Source organism: Bos indicus, chromosome 9 (genome assembly GCF_029378745.1).
Source record: "Bos indicus isolate NIAB-ARS_2022 breed Sahiwal x Tharparkar chromosome 9, NIAB-ARS_B.indTharparkar_mat_pri_1.0, whole genome shotgun sequence".
NCBI lineage: Eukaryota > Metazoa > Chordata > Mammalia > Artiodactyla > Bovidae > Bos > Bos indicus.
The window spans coordinates 38,528,799-38,545,100 of record NC_091768.1 but is presented as its reverse complement, the minus strand read 5'-3'; the positions used below and the strand labels follow the sequence as shown (position 1 = coordinate 38,545,100).

General features: G+C 41.0%; 1 protein-coding gene across 4 annotated transcripts in view; it reads right to left on the bottom strand.

Moving 5' to 3' along the window:
• LAMA4 (laminin subunit alpha 4) overlaps window positions 1-16,302 on the bottom strand; it is a 147,333-nt gene that overhangs the window by 53,907 nt on the left and 77,124 nt on the right. For all 4 annotated transcript variants that reach the window (XM_019967183.2, XM_070795945.1, XM_019967185.2 and 1 more), the window contains 4 exons: window positions 12,244-12,355; window positions 9,215-9,382; window positions 6,453-6,646; window positions 1,478-1,594 (listed from right to left, as the gene is read on the bottom strand). In XM_019967183.2, coding sequence (XP_019822742.2) covers window positions 1,478-1,594; window positions 6,453-6,646; window positions 9,215-9,382; window positions 12,244-12,355 — 591 coding nt within the window. The remainder of the gene's footprint in view (window positions 1-1,477; window positions 1,595-6,452; window positions 6,647-9,214; window positions 9,383-12,243; window positions 12,356-16,302) is intronic.

Sequence of the window (16,302 nt, the reverse complement as noted above, 5' to 3'; positions counted from 1 at the left end):
CTGGCTTCTCTGGAGTGGCCACGATGCTGAGGGTACTTGGGTTTACTGGTTTATGAGATTAGAATTCTCAGGTGAGTATAACAGAGGAAGAAGTATGTATGGAAGTAAAGGGTGTTTGCAAAGAATGATTATACTGATAATTTGAGCTGCTCGTGCTGAAGTTCACAGGGTCACAAAGAGACGGACACAATTGAGCGACTGAACTGAAGGAAGGAAGACTATGAAAGGAGTAGCACGAATGAGATGGAGGAGGTTTTGGAGTGGCTAGAGAGTTTCTGGGGTGTACACTCTACAGTAAGGGCGATAACAGATGGTGCTTAGGGTGCTCAGTTGTGCCTGACTCTTTGCAACCCCAATGAACTGCAGTCTGCCAGGCTCCCCTGTCTATGGAATTTTCCAGGCAAGAATAGTGGAATGGGTTGCCATTTCCTTCTCCAAGCTTAGGGAGAGAGGTGCTTGATACTGGGATTTGGAAGAGGTACTCTTATTGATGATAAGACCTGGGTCTGGTCATACGAGGGATTACAGAGGTGGATGGGGAGGAAGAGCTTATCGGACAGGAGAAGTTGAAGGAACCGGAGGTCTGAGAGCTGGTAGACTCATTCATGTGGGTTTTGATGTCACTGGGGAACTAGATGGGAGTAGGGACAGAAAGGAAGCTAAAACTGTCAAAGAATAGGATGGATCAGATGACTTTAAGATAATATCCTTTTGAAGGTAATAAAAATAAGCCGAGAGTACTTCAGCGATAGTTTGGTTCACTGCATTTATTGTAAAATTTCTACTTTAAAAAAATGTGGCTTTCATTGATTTTGAATCCCAGCTTTATTAAACATACAACTTATGCATAAAGAGTGGGTAGGATGCATCTACATTTGCACTTTCAACAGAACTTTCTGTGACTGGCTGTGCTGCCCAAAATGGCAGCCACCAACCACATGTGGGGCTACTGAGCACGTGAAACGTGGCTAACGTGACAGGAATTTTTTAAAAGTATTTACTTTTGGCTTCCTTGCTGCAAGAGGGATTTCTCTGGTTGCAAGGCGGGCACTTCTCCTGGGGGTGGCTTCTTCGGTTGCAGAGCACAGGCTCTAGGGTGAGCAGGCTTACAGCAGTAGTTGCGGCATGAAGGCTCAGAGCAATCGTGGCGCTTGGGCTAAGTTGCTCTGCGGCACGTGGAATCTTCCTGGATTAGGGATTGAACCTCTGTCCTCTGCATTAGCAGGCGGATTCTTAATCACTGGACCACCAGGGAAGTCCTAAATTTTATTTTGTTTTGAGTAATTTAAAATTTAAGTAGCCATATGTGGCTAGTGGCAACTGAACAATGAAAGAAACTGAAAAATGCAGTCACCTGATCTTAGTTTAACAATGCCACCTAACTTGATAGAATGGAGTCGATTGCTCCTCTGTGACACTGAGCTAACGTTCTAACCTACTATGAATATTAACCTGAAAAAGTCACATGTGTCCTTACCTTTATTATGCTATCAAGTTCTGACAGGGTCAGTCGTGGCATCATCAGTGAGTTGGAAGACGTCCTCAGAGATGCGTTCACCCCTTCCGTCTGTTCCCTTACTCTCTCATGCTGTTTCTGCAGGAGGAAAAGCAAGGGAGAGAGAAATAGACAGTCACTTTAGATAAGGAAGGCATTAGGGAGAGTGCTGTCAGCCTGCTGTCACTGCACTCAGACAGATCCTATCTCAGACCCACCAATGAGTCGGTGTGCCACGCTGGGGAATTCCACCCAGCCCAGGCTCAGCTTTCTCATTTATAAAATGGAGACAATGAAAGTAAGCTCCTCAGGAGCCTTGAAGAACTTAGTTATGATTATTACTTACAGTGCCACCACATCAAAGAGAACTGACACTCCAAAGAGGGCCCCTGCTTCTTTCTCCATAAATGTGAAGTGGGGCCAAGGTTACGGGACTGAACACAGGCTCCGTATTTGCAGTCACTGAAAAGTGACCTAATTCCAGAAAGCATTTATCATGTGCTAACTTTGGGCCAGGCACAAATACCTCATCTGGACAGGAATAAAATATATACAAAAGAATCTTAAAGTCCTTTCAGAAATTTAAAGTGACCCTAATATCAAAGCATAAAATTCTGATCTCGCTTCTTTCTACTCTTTATGTTAGATGTTCAGGTGTTTTGAAGAGGTAAATTGCCCAAGTGTGGATATAGTTTGTCCCTCTTTTTAAAAAAATATTTAAAATTTTTATTTATTTATTTTTGGTGGTGCTAGGTCTTCATTGCTGCGCGGGCTTTTCTCTAGTTGCAGCAAGTGGGGTCAACTCTCTAGTGTGGCGCACAGGCTTCTCATTGAGGGGTCTTCTCTTGTGGAGCACACGGGCTTCAGTGGTTGTGGCACATGGGCTCAGTAGTTGCAGCTCTTGGGCTCTAGAGCACAGGCTCAGTAGCTGTAGCACACAGGCTTAGCTGCTCTGCAGCATGTGGGATCTTCCTGGACCAGGGATAGAACCCGTATCTCTTGCATTGACAGATTCTTTACCACTGAGCTACGAGGGGAGCTCTTTCTTCCTTTTTTTCCTTTTCAAAATTTTTAAAATTGAAGTATAGTTGATTTACAGTGCTGTGCTACCTCTGCTGTACAGCAAAGTGACTCAGTTACACACACATATGCATTGCTTTTTAATGTTCTTTTTCCATTATGTTTTATCATAGGATATTGAATATAGTTCCCCATGCTATACATTAGAACTTGTTGTCTATCCATTCTAAACACAATAGTTTGTATCTACCAACCCGAAACTCTCAGTTCATCCCTCTCCCTTGCCTCACCCCTCCTTGGCAACCAGAAGTCTCTTCTCCCTGTCTACACGTTTGTTGCTGTTTTGGAGATAGGTTCATTTGGGCCATATTTCGATTCCACATATAAGTGATATCAGATGGGATTTGTCTTTCTCTTTCTGACTTACTTCACTTGGTGTGATAATTTCTAGTTGCATTCATGTTGCTGCAAATGGCATTATTTGGTTCTTTTTTTATGGCTGCTACTGCTACTGCTAAGTCACTTCAGTCGTGTCCGACTCTTAGCGACCCCATGGACTGCAGCCTACCAGGCTCCCCCGTCCTCGGGAGTTTCCAGGCAAGAACACTGGAGTGGGTTGCCATTTCCTTCTCCAATGCATGAAAGTGAAAAGTGAAAGTGAATTCGCTCAGTCATATCCGACTCTTAGCGACCCCATGGACTGCAGCCTACCAGGCTCCTCCATCCATGGGATTTTCCAGGCAAGAGTACTGGAGTGGGGTGCCATTGCCTTCTCCGTTTTATGGCTGAGTAGTATTCTATTGCAGAAAGAAACAGCAACCCACTCCAGTAATTTTGCCTGGAAAATTCCATGGATGGAGGAGCCTGGTAGGCTACAGTCCATGGTGTCACAGAGTCAGACACTACTGAGCACACACACAGTAATCCACTGTATGTATATTCCACATCTTCTTCATCCATTCATCTGTCAATGACATTTTGTTTTTTTCCATATTTTCCCTATTGTGAATAGTGTTGCTACAAATACTGGGGTGCACGCATCTTTTTGAATTGTGATTTTCTCCAGGTATATGCCAAGGAGTGGGACTGCTGAGTCATATAGTAGTTCTACTGCCAGTTTTTTAAGGCATCTTCATATTGCTTTCCATAGTGGCTGCACTACTTTTTATTTCCACCAACACTGTGGGAGGGTTCCCTTTTCTCCACACCTTCTCCAGCATTTGTTATTTGTAAACTTTTAAATAATGTCCATTCTGACCATTGTGAACTGACAGCTCATCGCAGTTTTTATTTGCATTTCTCTACTAATTAGTGGTGTAGAGTATCTTTTTCATGTGCCTCTTGGCCTTCTGTATTTCTTCTTTGGAGAAATTTCCATTTTTCCATTGGGCTGTTCCAAGTGTGGATATGTTTTCTGATGAACACTTTCATTTACACTTGCCACTCTGGAGTTTTACAGTCAGGGATGCTGTGATTCTGAAGAGACACTGTGGCACTTCAGAGATTGAAAGGAACACAGAGTGAAACTTTAGGAGGGGAAAAAGTAAAAGCCTCATTTTGTAATCTGAGTAAAAAGTGAGCTCAAGTTACTTTAGAAATGGTAAATTTAAATTGGAATTGAAATTTTTGTTATGGTACGATATCACAGAATTCATTACAAAAGCCTACACTTGAATGACATATTTTAAAACTTTTAAAGTTCATTTTAATGTCCTGTCTCACTCCCTGGACTCTCTTTTCTAATTTAGTGGAAAAGAAGAATGAAACCCATTTTCTCCACATACCTTGCTACAGGGGAAGACATAGGTCTGGCGACAGAAAAGCATCTCATTTGAACATCCTCTTAAAGTAAGAACTTAAAAAAAAATCAATATCCCTTCAAAATCCATCAAGCTTAATTCAGTATGACTATCTGGGGTTAACCATTCTTGTCTTCACAAGGACAGGTAGTTATATAGCTCTGCACAAAAGCAATATTTTAAAGTATGTAAGGAAGAAGGGTGAAAAAGATTGGTATTATCTAGATCTCTCAGAGCAGTTTTCCCGTTACAGAATCTGAGATATGATCCCTTCTGGAAGCTCGTCTATCTGAGCTGCCTTGTGGGAACACAGCTAACACCCTGAAGTAACAACCAAGCTTCAAAACCATGTGCAAACAGCACTGCCTGGTGAGCTCATCGGTAGTAGCTGGAAATGATGTGCTTCAAGTTAAAGGGTTTCTGTCACTCGCCAGACATAGAATTAGACAGAAATGAAGAAAATTAGCTTTGAAACAAAGGTATTCTCACAGAGAGATGGACAATTTGAACAGAAGAAAATTTAGAAACTAATAATTAGTGAAAAATGACATAATTAGCATTTTTCAGCATGCTTCAGTATCCACTTCACATATGCAAAAAATAAAAGTCTCCTCATACTTAAAAAAGAGACAGAGAAAGTCTTAGGAAGGTGGAACTTTGGTTATCAGAGTCCCTAAATAGACAGAATCTCATATTCATCTGATACAGATTTTTATTATTCTGTTATCCTTTCACATTGGGAGTAGGAAGACAAAATAAATAATGTAATCACTAGTTGTGTGGCTATTATTTGCACACAACAAAATGATCAAACTTTGTGGTTATTTTTGGTTTTGTATAAGGATTGCAATTTTGGTGTTATTTTTTTTTAAGCCATACTGTAGTTCTTACAGTGAAATGTGATAGTAAAACACTTATGGTGAATGGGGGAGACATCCACTAGCAGATGATCACAATACAGAACCAAGAATGGAGGGGAGTGGAGGAGGCTATTTTAGTTGAGAAATAACAAAGGCCCACACTGGAGAAGTCGTAGAGGAAGGGAAAAGATGGAAGATAGTTAAAAATACTCCAAAGGTAAAATGGGCCAGATCCTGTGGTTGACGAGACGTGAGGGTGGGAAAAATTCAAGGATAAGGATGAGTCCCAGTAACTTTCTTAAATTCTGCTTAAAGAATTTATTTTGTGTTACACTCATAATTTTGTTGTGCCAGATAATCATGGTTTTGTTTTTAAACAAAAATGCTATCCTGACCATTATTATACTAAAACATATTGGCTAAGAGATTGCTTCAGTGGTGCAAAATGGCAATAATAAGTACAACTCACTTTTATTTAGGAAATTTGATGATGACTTACTGAAAGGTAGCGATGACTGAAAATCAGTTTGGAGAACCTAATTTAAGTTGGGTTTGCTGATAACATAATTGAAGTAATGAGCTTGCTCATAGCTGCTTCCTATTTCTGACACTGCTTTTAGAGGCACATGTCTTCCTATCAGAAAATGACCATTCACAGTGATGGTGTGAGTGCATGTATTGCTCAGGGTAGAAGTGTGAGCACCACCAGTTCTAAATCTGGAGGTGTGGGCATGCACAAATCCTGGCCCCGTAAGGTGACCGCTTTGGCAAGCTCTGGCCAAGCCCGGGAAATCTTTTCACCTCTTTGTAAGACCTTAGCTTGAATTAGACTCCCTACCTCTGCAGCTGCTGATCAGTCAGGCTGTGAGATTTGCTAATCAGGCCCTTCCAAAATCACACATATCCTTAACACGGTTCTGGGTTGCTTTGAGATTTTTAGTACTCTCGGTATAAAAGAAGTTATACACAGGAATTATGCCTTGTTTTCTCAGTTGCAAACGAGAGAAATACATCCAACACAGGCGGACAGAAGCACGAAGAACAACTGCATTCTTCTTAACGCACAAGGTAAACAACTGCACCAGTTTCAACTTGATTTTAGTTGTGCACACTTATATCAGCAAATGACAGTGGCAAAAAATGTGCAGATAATTTTAAAAATAAAGATTTAAATGTACCAATATTTTAAAAACTGTTTACCAACTGTCTCTTCTTAGGATAACGTCGTGTTGTATTAATATATGCCCCAAATGCATTTACATTTAGTGTCCACCGTACCTCGTGGTCCCGCTGCCTGGCTGCTGTGGCTCTGTTCATGTCTTCAGCATCCCTGACATGGTTAAGGGCCTGGTCGAGTGATTCCTGGAGGTCTGACAGCTTGGCGTTATAGTCGTCCAGCTGCTCCAGGACCACAGGAAACAGAGAGCGAGTGTCATTGTACTGCCTCTGCCAGCTCTCAGCCTGGCTCAGCACTGGGGAGAAAGGCACACAGAAACTCAGTCTGGGCTCCTCCCTTCTCTTCCCATCCCAGCCCACAGAAGCAAAGATGCAAATTTGGCAGGTGACGTCTTTAGCAATAGCGATTAAAGCTGTTGGTCACAAAAATGGCCCCATTATTTGAAGTTTTAAATACTATTTTGTAGAATTTGGACCATTCTAGACCACCATCAGCTAAAAAGGGAGTTGATTAGTTTTCCTGTCAAGATGATGCTTTATGTGGAAATGATGTCATTCAACTAGGTTTATTATTACACAGATTATTAATAGCTTTACCATACAAACGAAACTTGGATATACTACAGTTTTACTGTTAGAGATATCTCCAATTATTTTGTCTATTATTGGCAAATGTACAACCATTCATCTTCTGTATTCTCTCCAGGCAGCTATTTTTAGTTAGCTCCTTTATTTAGGTCAAACTTAATCATTATTCTGGAATCATTATTCCAGAATCATTATTCTGAAAGATTAAATGGCAATGAAATATTCTTAAACTTTGCCTATGTCTTAATTCTCTAATCAAAGTTACATGCATTGCTTCTGTACCTTGATTCTATTTTTTCTCCAGGGACTATCAGTCTGTCTTATTGAGGTTTTGTATTTACTTTCATCATCATGAACAGAAGATACAAGTTCACGGTTGAGTAGAGAAAGTGGCTGAAAAAATGCCTTTACTCGGTGGAAGGCTGCTAAGTGGGAGATGTATTTGGTTCCACTTCCCCAGAGTAGTCTTGTTAAATCCCCAAACAGGCAAAGCATCTGGCTGTGACATGAGAGCTCCAGCCTTCCTGACTGCTGGCCTAATCTGCACTCAGAAACGGGCCTGAGATTCTGCCTTATTTCTTACTGTTTCTAAGACCTTGTAAGTCTGCTATCACAATATACCTTTATGCCAAAATTACTCCTCTATTAAAATATTCACAACAAGTTTTAACAGAAGTTGACAGTGACAATTGTAGGAAAATGATCTAATGTAGGTGTTCTTAACCCTTTCTGTATCATGGGCCCCTTTACAACCTGGCAAAGCCTTCATTCAGATCCCTTCTTATATGTTTTTAAATGTACAAGATAAAATATGTAGCACTAAAAAGATGTATAAAAATTGGTAATATAATAATACATGTGCTTCCTTATCAGTGTGTTAACTAATAAGATTTAGGGGTGAAACCAGTAACTACTAAAATTCTTGAATTATTGATGAATTTAGCATTGTGAAATAACAGTGACAACTGAAATATGATACACAAACCTGTAGCCTCTTTTTGTTGACTGTGTAGATTAAAATGGACACAATTTTTTATAACTCTTCTATCAAGAGTCAAGTCTTTTTCCTCACCCTTGAATCTGGGCTGGTTTTGACCAACAGAGGGCTTCCCTCATACCTCAGTTGGTAAAGAATCCATCTGCAAAGCAGGAGAGCCCGGTTTGATTCCTGGGTTGGGAAGATCCCTTGGAGAAGGGATAGGCTACCCACTCCAGTATTCTTGGGCTTCCCTTGTGGCTCAGTTGGTAAAGAATTCGCCTGCAATGTGGGAGATCTGGGTTTGATCCCCAGGTTGGGAAGATCCCCTGGAGAAGGGATAGGCTACCCACTCCAGTATTCTGGCGTGGAGAATTCCATGGACTGTATAGTCCATGGACTTGCAAAGAGTTGGACATGATCAATCAACTTTCACTTTCACTTTGACCAATGGAATGAATATGACATTGCTGAGTTCCAAGGCCAGGCCTTGAGAGACCTTGTACTTTCCATTCTTGCCCTCCTGGAAGGCTTCTGCCATATGAACAAGCTCAGTGAGCTTCCCAGAGAATAAAACCCCACGTGGAGGGAGATGCCCAGCCATCCCAGCTAAGAGCCCAGACATGTGAGTGAACTTCACCACATGGAGCAGAGATGATCTGTCTAGGTTGAGTCCAACCCAAACTGCCAACCTATGAAATCATGAACAAATAAATGCTTATTGTTTTAATGTCTGGGGTAGATTGTGAGACAGTAATTGATAACTGATATAATGACCAAGTCATAGATTCACTAATACTACTGTGGTTTGTTATTTACATTAATCATTAAAGGAAATGTTAAATTTCCAGTGAGGTTTCAAAGTCATTAAAAGTCACTCACGGACATCAGAACATCAATGTTGCTGGGCTTTGTTTTGTTACATCTTTACTGCCTTCTCAATGAGACTTCTCTTATTGAAGTTTTGGGAATTGCTTCCCTTAGCTTTCCTTCCCCTGTTTTTTCACCAGCTGCTACATTTCTATTTTTTTCTCCTCAGGAGTAAAATCTTGTAGATTCCTTGTGGAATCTCAGCAGTTTCTCAAAAGCTGAAGGTTGGGTCTGGATTTAAAATTCCTGGTCTATATATATAGAGTCAAGTTATCCTGAAGAACTCCCTGAGGCCACTTTTAATGCTCAGTGACTCTGAATATCGGGAATTGGTTGCTTTGACCAAACGCTGCCCTGTGACTGGGTGTCCTCTCCTGTACCCACAAAGGAAGCAGACATGTGCTGGCCTCTAGAAGCTGAATATACCTACATTCATGGGCTTCGTCTGCCTCCTCGTCCACAAGTTCCCGTTGGGTGAGGAACGGCTGACGGCGTCGGATCTCCTCAAGCATCTTCTGTGCCAACACCAGCTTCTCGGAGATTTCCTCAGAGCTAAGTTCCTGCTCTTCCCCATAATACAGCATCTTGCTGCTGATCTCTGAAAGGAAGGGCACAGTGAGAGAAGGCAGGAGGGGGAAGTGCTGGGGAGTCTGACAGTGACGTCACTGAAAACACAAACAAGAGGGCAATGGGCAGGGCTGATCCTAAAACGGAGACAGAGACCTGATGCAAAGACAGCGTGGTGGTGGTCATGCTGTGAATACTGGTGTCGGCCCTGGAGTTCATCATATATTCCACGGAGAGGTTAAACCAAAGGAAGTCACTCTTTGCTTTTCATCTGGCAACTTCAGAACAGGAATGGAATTAATACCAAGTTTGCTCTGATTTCAGTTGAGTCTGATTTTAGTACGAGTAAAAAATGTTAATATTTAAGAAACACAAATCTAGGGTCTTTGATCAGTCTTTTATATAATAAAATATATAATTTGGAGAAAATGTTCTGATGTATCACCTGTCACACATAGGAAGCATTGGAGATATTAATTGTAATTTAGCCAAGGATTTTACCTAAGCTCTAAGCCAAAATGAGTGTACACTGATGGCTGTTCAAGTTAGTCTTTCAGATTGTTGTACAGACTAGATATAACACAGAGGTTTCTTACAGCAGGATGTGAGCTTTTGCTCATTAATATATACATTTTTTTTTTTTTTTTTGCAACTGCTGTTTGCCTTCTGTGGTATGACTGCCTGGCAAGACTGTTCAATTCTGACTCTGGGTCATTCTCAGCCTACATCCATAAGTAGTATCCATTTCAGAACCAGAGGGACGGCTGAGGCTCAGAGGCAATAGATGGGTTGTCTGAATACTGGCAGAGCTGAGCAGGCCTCTGGTTCCCTCTTCCTACTATATATGATCAGATGAAAGTTATGTAATTGCCACCTTGTCCTATGGTAGCTCCAGGAGGAAGCATTTTATCTTCCTGGCATAAATGAAATTGTCTGTCTGTGGTTTACTATGATCTATGTGGTTGGCCAGACAAGATGGGTAAACAACACTGGTCTCACATAAATCATACCAGGATAAGGGCTTGTATTTCATATGGATAATAGCTTGAAGGTCACCAGTAGTTACTTTAGAGATGGCTGGGAATAAGGAATGACACACTCCTGGTGTGCAGCATCCCTGAATTCTGAAGCAAGGGAGATAAATAGGGGAAGAGGTTTTCAGTGCTGTAAATATTACTGATAAAAGCTTTAGAAACTAAAATATACTTCAACAAAACTCAAGAAGGAATTAAATACTCATTTCTCAAGTAAAGTCTAAAATATTAACCCTTGAAATAAACTAAACATATATATTTTCCTTAGATCTAGCATTGGCAATGCTGAATTTCTTGGCATTTTGATGCAGATATTATATTTACAATCTGGCTTATTTTATTTTAGCCATGTCTGCTCTAGATTAGAAAAAAGAAATACAGAGAATAACATTTATGCTTTTGGTCTTTGAAGGCTGTTCATACATTACTTTCGAAAGGTAGAAACTGATAGAAATTACTGTTTTCTATTTACATTTCTTTTGTATTTTTTCCTTCTTATTCTATGTCCTAGGGTCAAATAAGGGTCAAATAAGAAGGCTTAGATTCCTTCCAAATGAAATACCCTAGAATCACAATTTGAGTTAGACAGCAAAGGTGAACTGTTTTTTTTTTTTTTTTCCCCTGAATGGCTAAGATCTAAGATGCTAGCTTTTTCTGCTGCCGAGAGGGACATTTATTTCTTAATTAGATGAGATCAGCTAATCTAGGTTTAATCTTACTTTTTGAATAAATCAATTTTAACTATAAAATATTATATGGAAAGAACATTTTATTGGTAGATGCAAAAGCATGAAATAGTAAGGATGGGAGCAGGGGATGTTTGAAATGCATACCATTTGTTTTTATTATGTATTATGGGCACCGAAGGAAATACAGCAGATGATTAATCTTGGCTCAATACATCCCTTGTCCTGGAATATGCTCCCTCTACCTCAGTATAAAGATATGAATCTTCCATTGTGGGTCCCTTTACTGTCATTGTGCCCTTGAGATGTACTTGTAGTTGTCATCCAGCTCTTAATATATAGGATAATAAAAACTATGGAAACACACAAATACTGTATCTTAGCAGACTGTAACCCAAGTAAATTCTCTTTATCTTAGAACCAAAGCAATCGCCTGTTTTCTGTTGGTAAACTGAAGGCTTGCTTTCAGCATGCTATTAAGATAGTCTTCAAAATGCAGCCTGCGTTTATGAGAAGCTGGAATACAAGTAAGTAAACCCTCAAGAAGAAAGGTAAATCTGCCAGTTTTATGCTTTAAGGCAAAGAACTCTTCCACACCCACTCTTGGCGTTTCTTCTGGACTGGGGACCAGAGCATGCACCTGCCTGGTTCTTAGGACAGCATGAGAGAGACAGCGCAGGATAACTTGGATTAGTGGACAGTTTGCTGCCATTCTAAAGGCAGGGCTTTCACTGTGAATAACTGAGAAAAATGTGACTCCTACTCAACTCTTGCATTTTAGAGACAACACAGAATGTAATTTCCTCTACTGGAAAGGTATACTGGCATTTCACTTCTGTGAAATGAGTGGAAAGGGAATGATTTTTTACATACATTCTCTCTTTTTTTTTTTTTTTTCCTTTTGGCTGCACTGCCTGAGTCCTAACCACTGTACTGTCAGGAAATTTCCTCTACTCTCCACGTTTATTATTGAAAATAGACAGCGGAGATGAGTGCTCAGAAGTCCCAGACAAACAAATGTCAAAGAAGATCTTACATGAGTTTGAAAAGGTAACACTCTAACAACAGGTCCTGGCACACAATAAACACTAACAGTAGCCATTACTTTTATTGTTGTTAATAACATGAGTGATTCCCTGACATGGAGCTGAACCAGTAGAGAGTATATTTACCTTGGATTTTATCCCTCATATTGTGGGCTTGCTCTGCAAGCTGAGTTGCATGGTTAATGGTATCCATGCTTTCCTTCTGAGCCAACTGGACCTTTCTTGCAGCCTGGCTTTCCTATAAATAATCCGTATAAACAACAGATTAATTTTACGAGAAGGAAAGGCTGTGTATATGCATGTGGGGGTGGGTGAGCATAATGTATTCTGTAAACATAAATTTCCCCGACATGCGAAAGTTCTGTAACATATAAAATGGACTCATGCATGAAGATGGATGTGATGACTAGCTTTAGAATTACAGATGCTATTTCTATTCCTAAGCCATCAGTCACAGTTCAATCCAAACCACCCATCTTTCGTAAGTAATCTACCCTTTGAATTTTTACTGTATCTCAAGATGCCAGACTAGGGAATTATCCATGTCTGCTGATCAGTTTGACATTGTGCTGACTGAAATGCTTAAGGGTTCAAAGGGAAACATGTTGAGAAAGCAGGCCGATCTCAAAATGTTCCATGCATCCAGTGGCTTCTGGGTGGTCCAGGCACTGCTGCAACTAAATTACCACAGAGATTGAAAGGATTATGCTCACTAGGCTAAAGGCTATTTTCAGTGCTGCCTTCCAAATTCCCATCAACACTGAAGGCACTTGTGTACAAATAATTACTCAAGCAGTTTTGGCTCGGAGTGAATGAAGTTCTTCTCTGAGAAGCTGATTTCATTCTTTCAACTCTGTTTCAGAACTCACATGTAGGATCTGTCAAGATGAACCCCCAACTCAAATGTGGCTCCTGAAGAAAGGATGTGTGGGTGTGCATGTGTACATGCATATTTATCTCTGTGTGTATAAAGACAGAAGAGAAAGTAAAGTGAAAGTGTAGTCACTTGATTGTGTCCAACTCTTTGCGATCCCACGGATTATAGCCCGCCAGGCATTTCTGTCCATGGAATTCTCTAGGCAAGAATACTGGAATGGAAGGCCATTTCCTTCTCCAAGGGATCTTCCTGACCCAGCGATTGAACCTAGGTCTCATGCATTGCAGCCAGATTCTTTACTGTCTGAGCCACAAGGGAAGCATGTCTTAAAAAAATGGTTCAAGGCCAAGACACTGGCCTGGATGCACAGCATGGGGCTGGGTACATACTCTGGCATCAGAAAGATGGATTCATGGGTTATATTTAAGAGGTGGGACACTTCCTCAGTCTGGCATTTGATCAAGCGCCCACTTGCCTTGCCCAGTGTCTTTCTGGTTCAGCTGTATCTGCCTGGATTGCCAGGTGACCTGCTACACAGAGTGCTGGCTAGTAGGCCCCCAGAACAGGAGAGTGGCTGTTTCAAATCTCTCTCCTTTTATCTCTTGTTGCAGTGGGAGGATTAGGCCATGCTTTTACCTGGAATGTTTTTATGCAACCCACTCCAGTAGTCTCGTCTGCAAAATCCCAGGGACAGAGGAGCCCAGCACTACAGGCATTGGGGTCACAAAGAGTTGGACGTGACTGAGTGACTGAACAACCATCACACAGCATAACCCAAGCCACTGGCCCTTTAAGGAGGAGAATGCGGAGATGGTATCCCAGCAAACACATGCCCCAGGAGCTTTTCATTGGCACTGTATCCAAAATCCCTCCAAACAAAGCTCCCTGTGCAGCAATACTGCAGCTCCGTCGCTGAAATGCATGCTCTCTGAATGGACACAGCAATCTGAGTCACATGTTCTTTTCCCACAATTTCAATCTCCCTCTTGCCCTTTTCTAATGCTTTCTGGAAACACAAGCTTTGTGGTCACTTTAAAATTAGATGATGTAGAAAATAAAATGAATCTTATTCTTGATGTCATCCCTCCCTACTTTTAAAAAATAGGGACACAGACCTATAAAACATTAAAAAATGTTTAAAGTTGATTTTTGGTCCAGTTTAAATTCAGTTATATTTACAAAATACAACATGCATATTTTTGACTTTGGCTTCATCCTTCAAGGGAAAAGGTTTATTGTTATTACTGTGTTCATTTATTTCTTGATATGGAAACTGAATTCACCGAAGTAATGAGACAGCTAGAAGATAACTCAAAGACAAGCTCTTTTGACCAACACCAGAGGGCGCTTAGATACATATATTTAAAAAAAGACAGCAGCAAAAAGAACATCTGCTACTTTAAACTGCAAAATTACTGATATAATATACAGTGATGCCTTATTTGAAAGTTCTACGGCTTTCTTTAACTTTGATTATGGAAGGAAAATAATGATATGGGCACATGGTAAAACAGGTGCATCCTGCCCTAAGGAAAACTATAAAAAAATAGCTCACAACTGTAAGCTGGTTGATGTTTAGCATTACAAATGGATTAATCACTTACTCACCTCAGCAGTGAATTCTGACACACATTTGACATAAAGGTGGCAAGAATTTCATGTACTATACAGGGCATAAAGTATAGTGTACCTAGAATACTATTCTATTGAGTGAGGATGCTAATCATTATCTAGCATGGTCTGGACTCTTTTGAGAGTGAAAGGGGATCTTCTAATAATAACTCTAAGATAAGCATAAACAGAGGCAGTGCCGGACAAAACGGCAGTAGGAATACTGGTGTGCCATTTCACTATCTGTATGGTGATGTCTACTTGTGTGGGTTTAACTATCTCCTAAACATTGAAATACTTTTCCAGCCTTGATCTCTTCTCTTGAGCTACAGACTCAAATCTCTGGCATCCACAGGTACTTCACCTGACGAGGTCCAGAGAATCCATTCTGAATTATCAGTCTTGGCCATTTATCTTTCCAAGTCTAATAGCTTACATCTTTGCAACTCTTCATATTCAACTGGTCACTGAATCACTTTTATTTCACTCGCCCTTCTGTCCTCTCTTCTTGTTGCCCACCACTAGTTTCAGTTTATCCCAGTTCACTGCAATTTCCTTTCCAATGAACACAAGGTAGCAACGGACTGCTCTTGTTTGGATTACTGTGACAGTCTACTAACTGGTGTCCCTGTCTTCAGTCTTAAACTCACCAATTTATCATCCCCACTGCAGAGCAATGTTTCTGAAACTTCGCACCTAATCAGCTCATTGTTGTAGGTAAATGCTCCAATATCTTCCAAAGTCCATAGGATGAGTATGGTGGGCAAGGTTCTTCACGATTTGGCCTCTGAGAACCTCTTCAGCATTGTCTGCTGTTCCTTGCTTTTTAAATTAATCTTCTGCAATGCCAAGGCTGAAGTTCTACAGTCTTCTGCTGCTGCTGCTAAGTCACTTAAGTCATGTCTGACTCTGTGCAACCCCATAGATGGAAGCCCATCAGGCTCCTCCATCCTTGGGATTCTCCAGGCAAGAGCACTGGAGTGGGTACAGTCTTCTGGTCAACTGTAATTGAAATATATTTTGACTTTTTGTCTTGTCTTTTTATCAGGATTGGAGATGAGGCTTTTGATGTATGGAAGTGACCTACTTTCCTTCCAATCCTAAAGGTCTTCATACATGCTGCTGTAGCTGAAGGAGTACGGATGAGATGGAGGAGATGGTGAAGTGTAGGGAACAGTGTGGCATCCTCCTGACCCAGCTCTTGGGAGACTGGGCTCTAGATCCAGATGGCAAAGGGCAGCACTGAGACTGGGAGAGGGTCACTATCTTCACTTCTGCTTGTAGTCTAGTCCACTCTGGTTCTGAGCATGGTGCCTTTGGGAACACAGGAGAGTGGAATCTTGACAGAGGCTTTGGTATTTCATTACAGACATGATCAGCAGTGGCAAAATCGAGACTTTTTTGAGCAGCAGCTCTTTGGGAACACAAATGCATGGGCATCCTTTAGGGGCTTCCCAGAAGTTGCTGTTGTTGTCACTCAGTCATGTCTGACTCTTTGCAACCCCATGGATTGCACCATGCCAGGCTTCCCTGTCCTTCACCATCTCCTAAAGCTTGCTCAAACTCATGTCCATCAAGTCGATGATGCCATCCAACTATCTCATCCTCTGTTGTCTGTTTCTTCTCCCACCTTGAATCTTTCCCAGCATCAGGGTCTTTTCTAATGACTCAGTTTTTCGTATCTGGTGGCCAAAGGA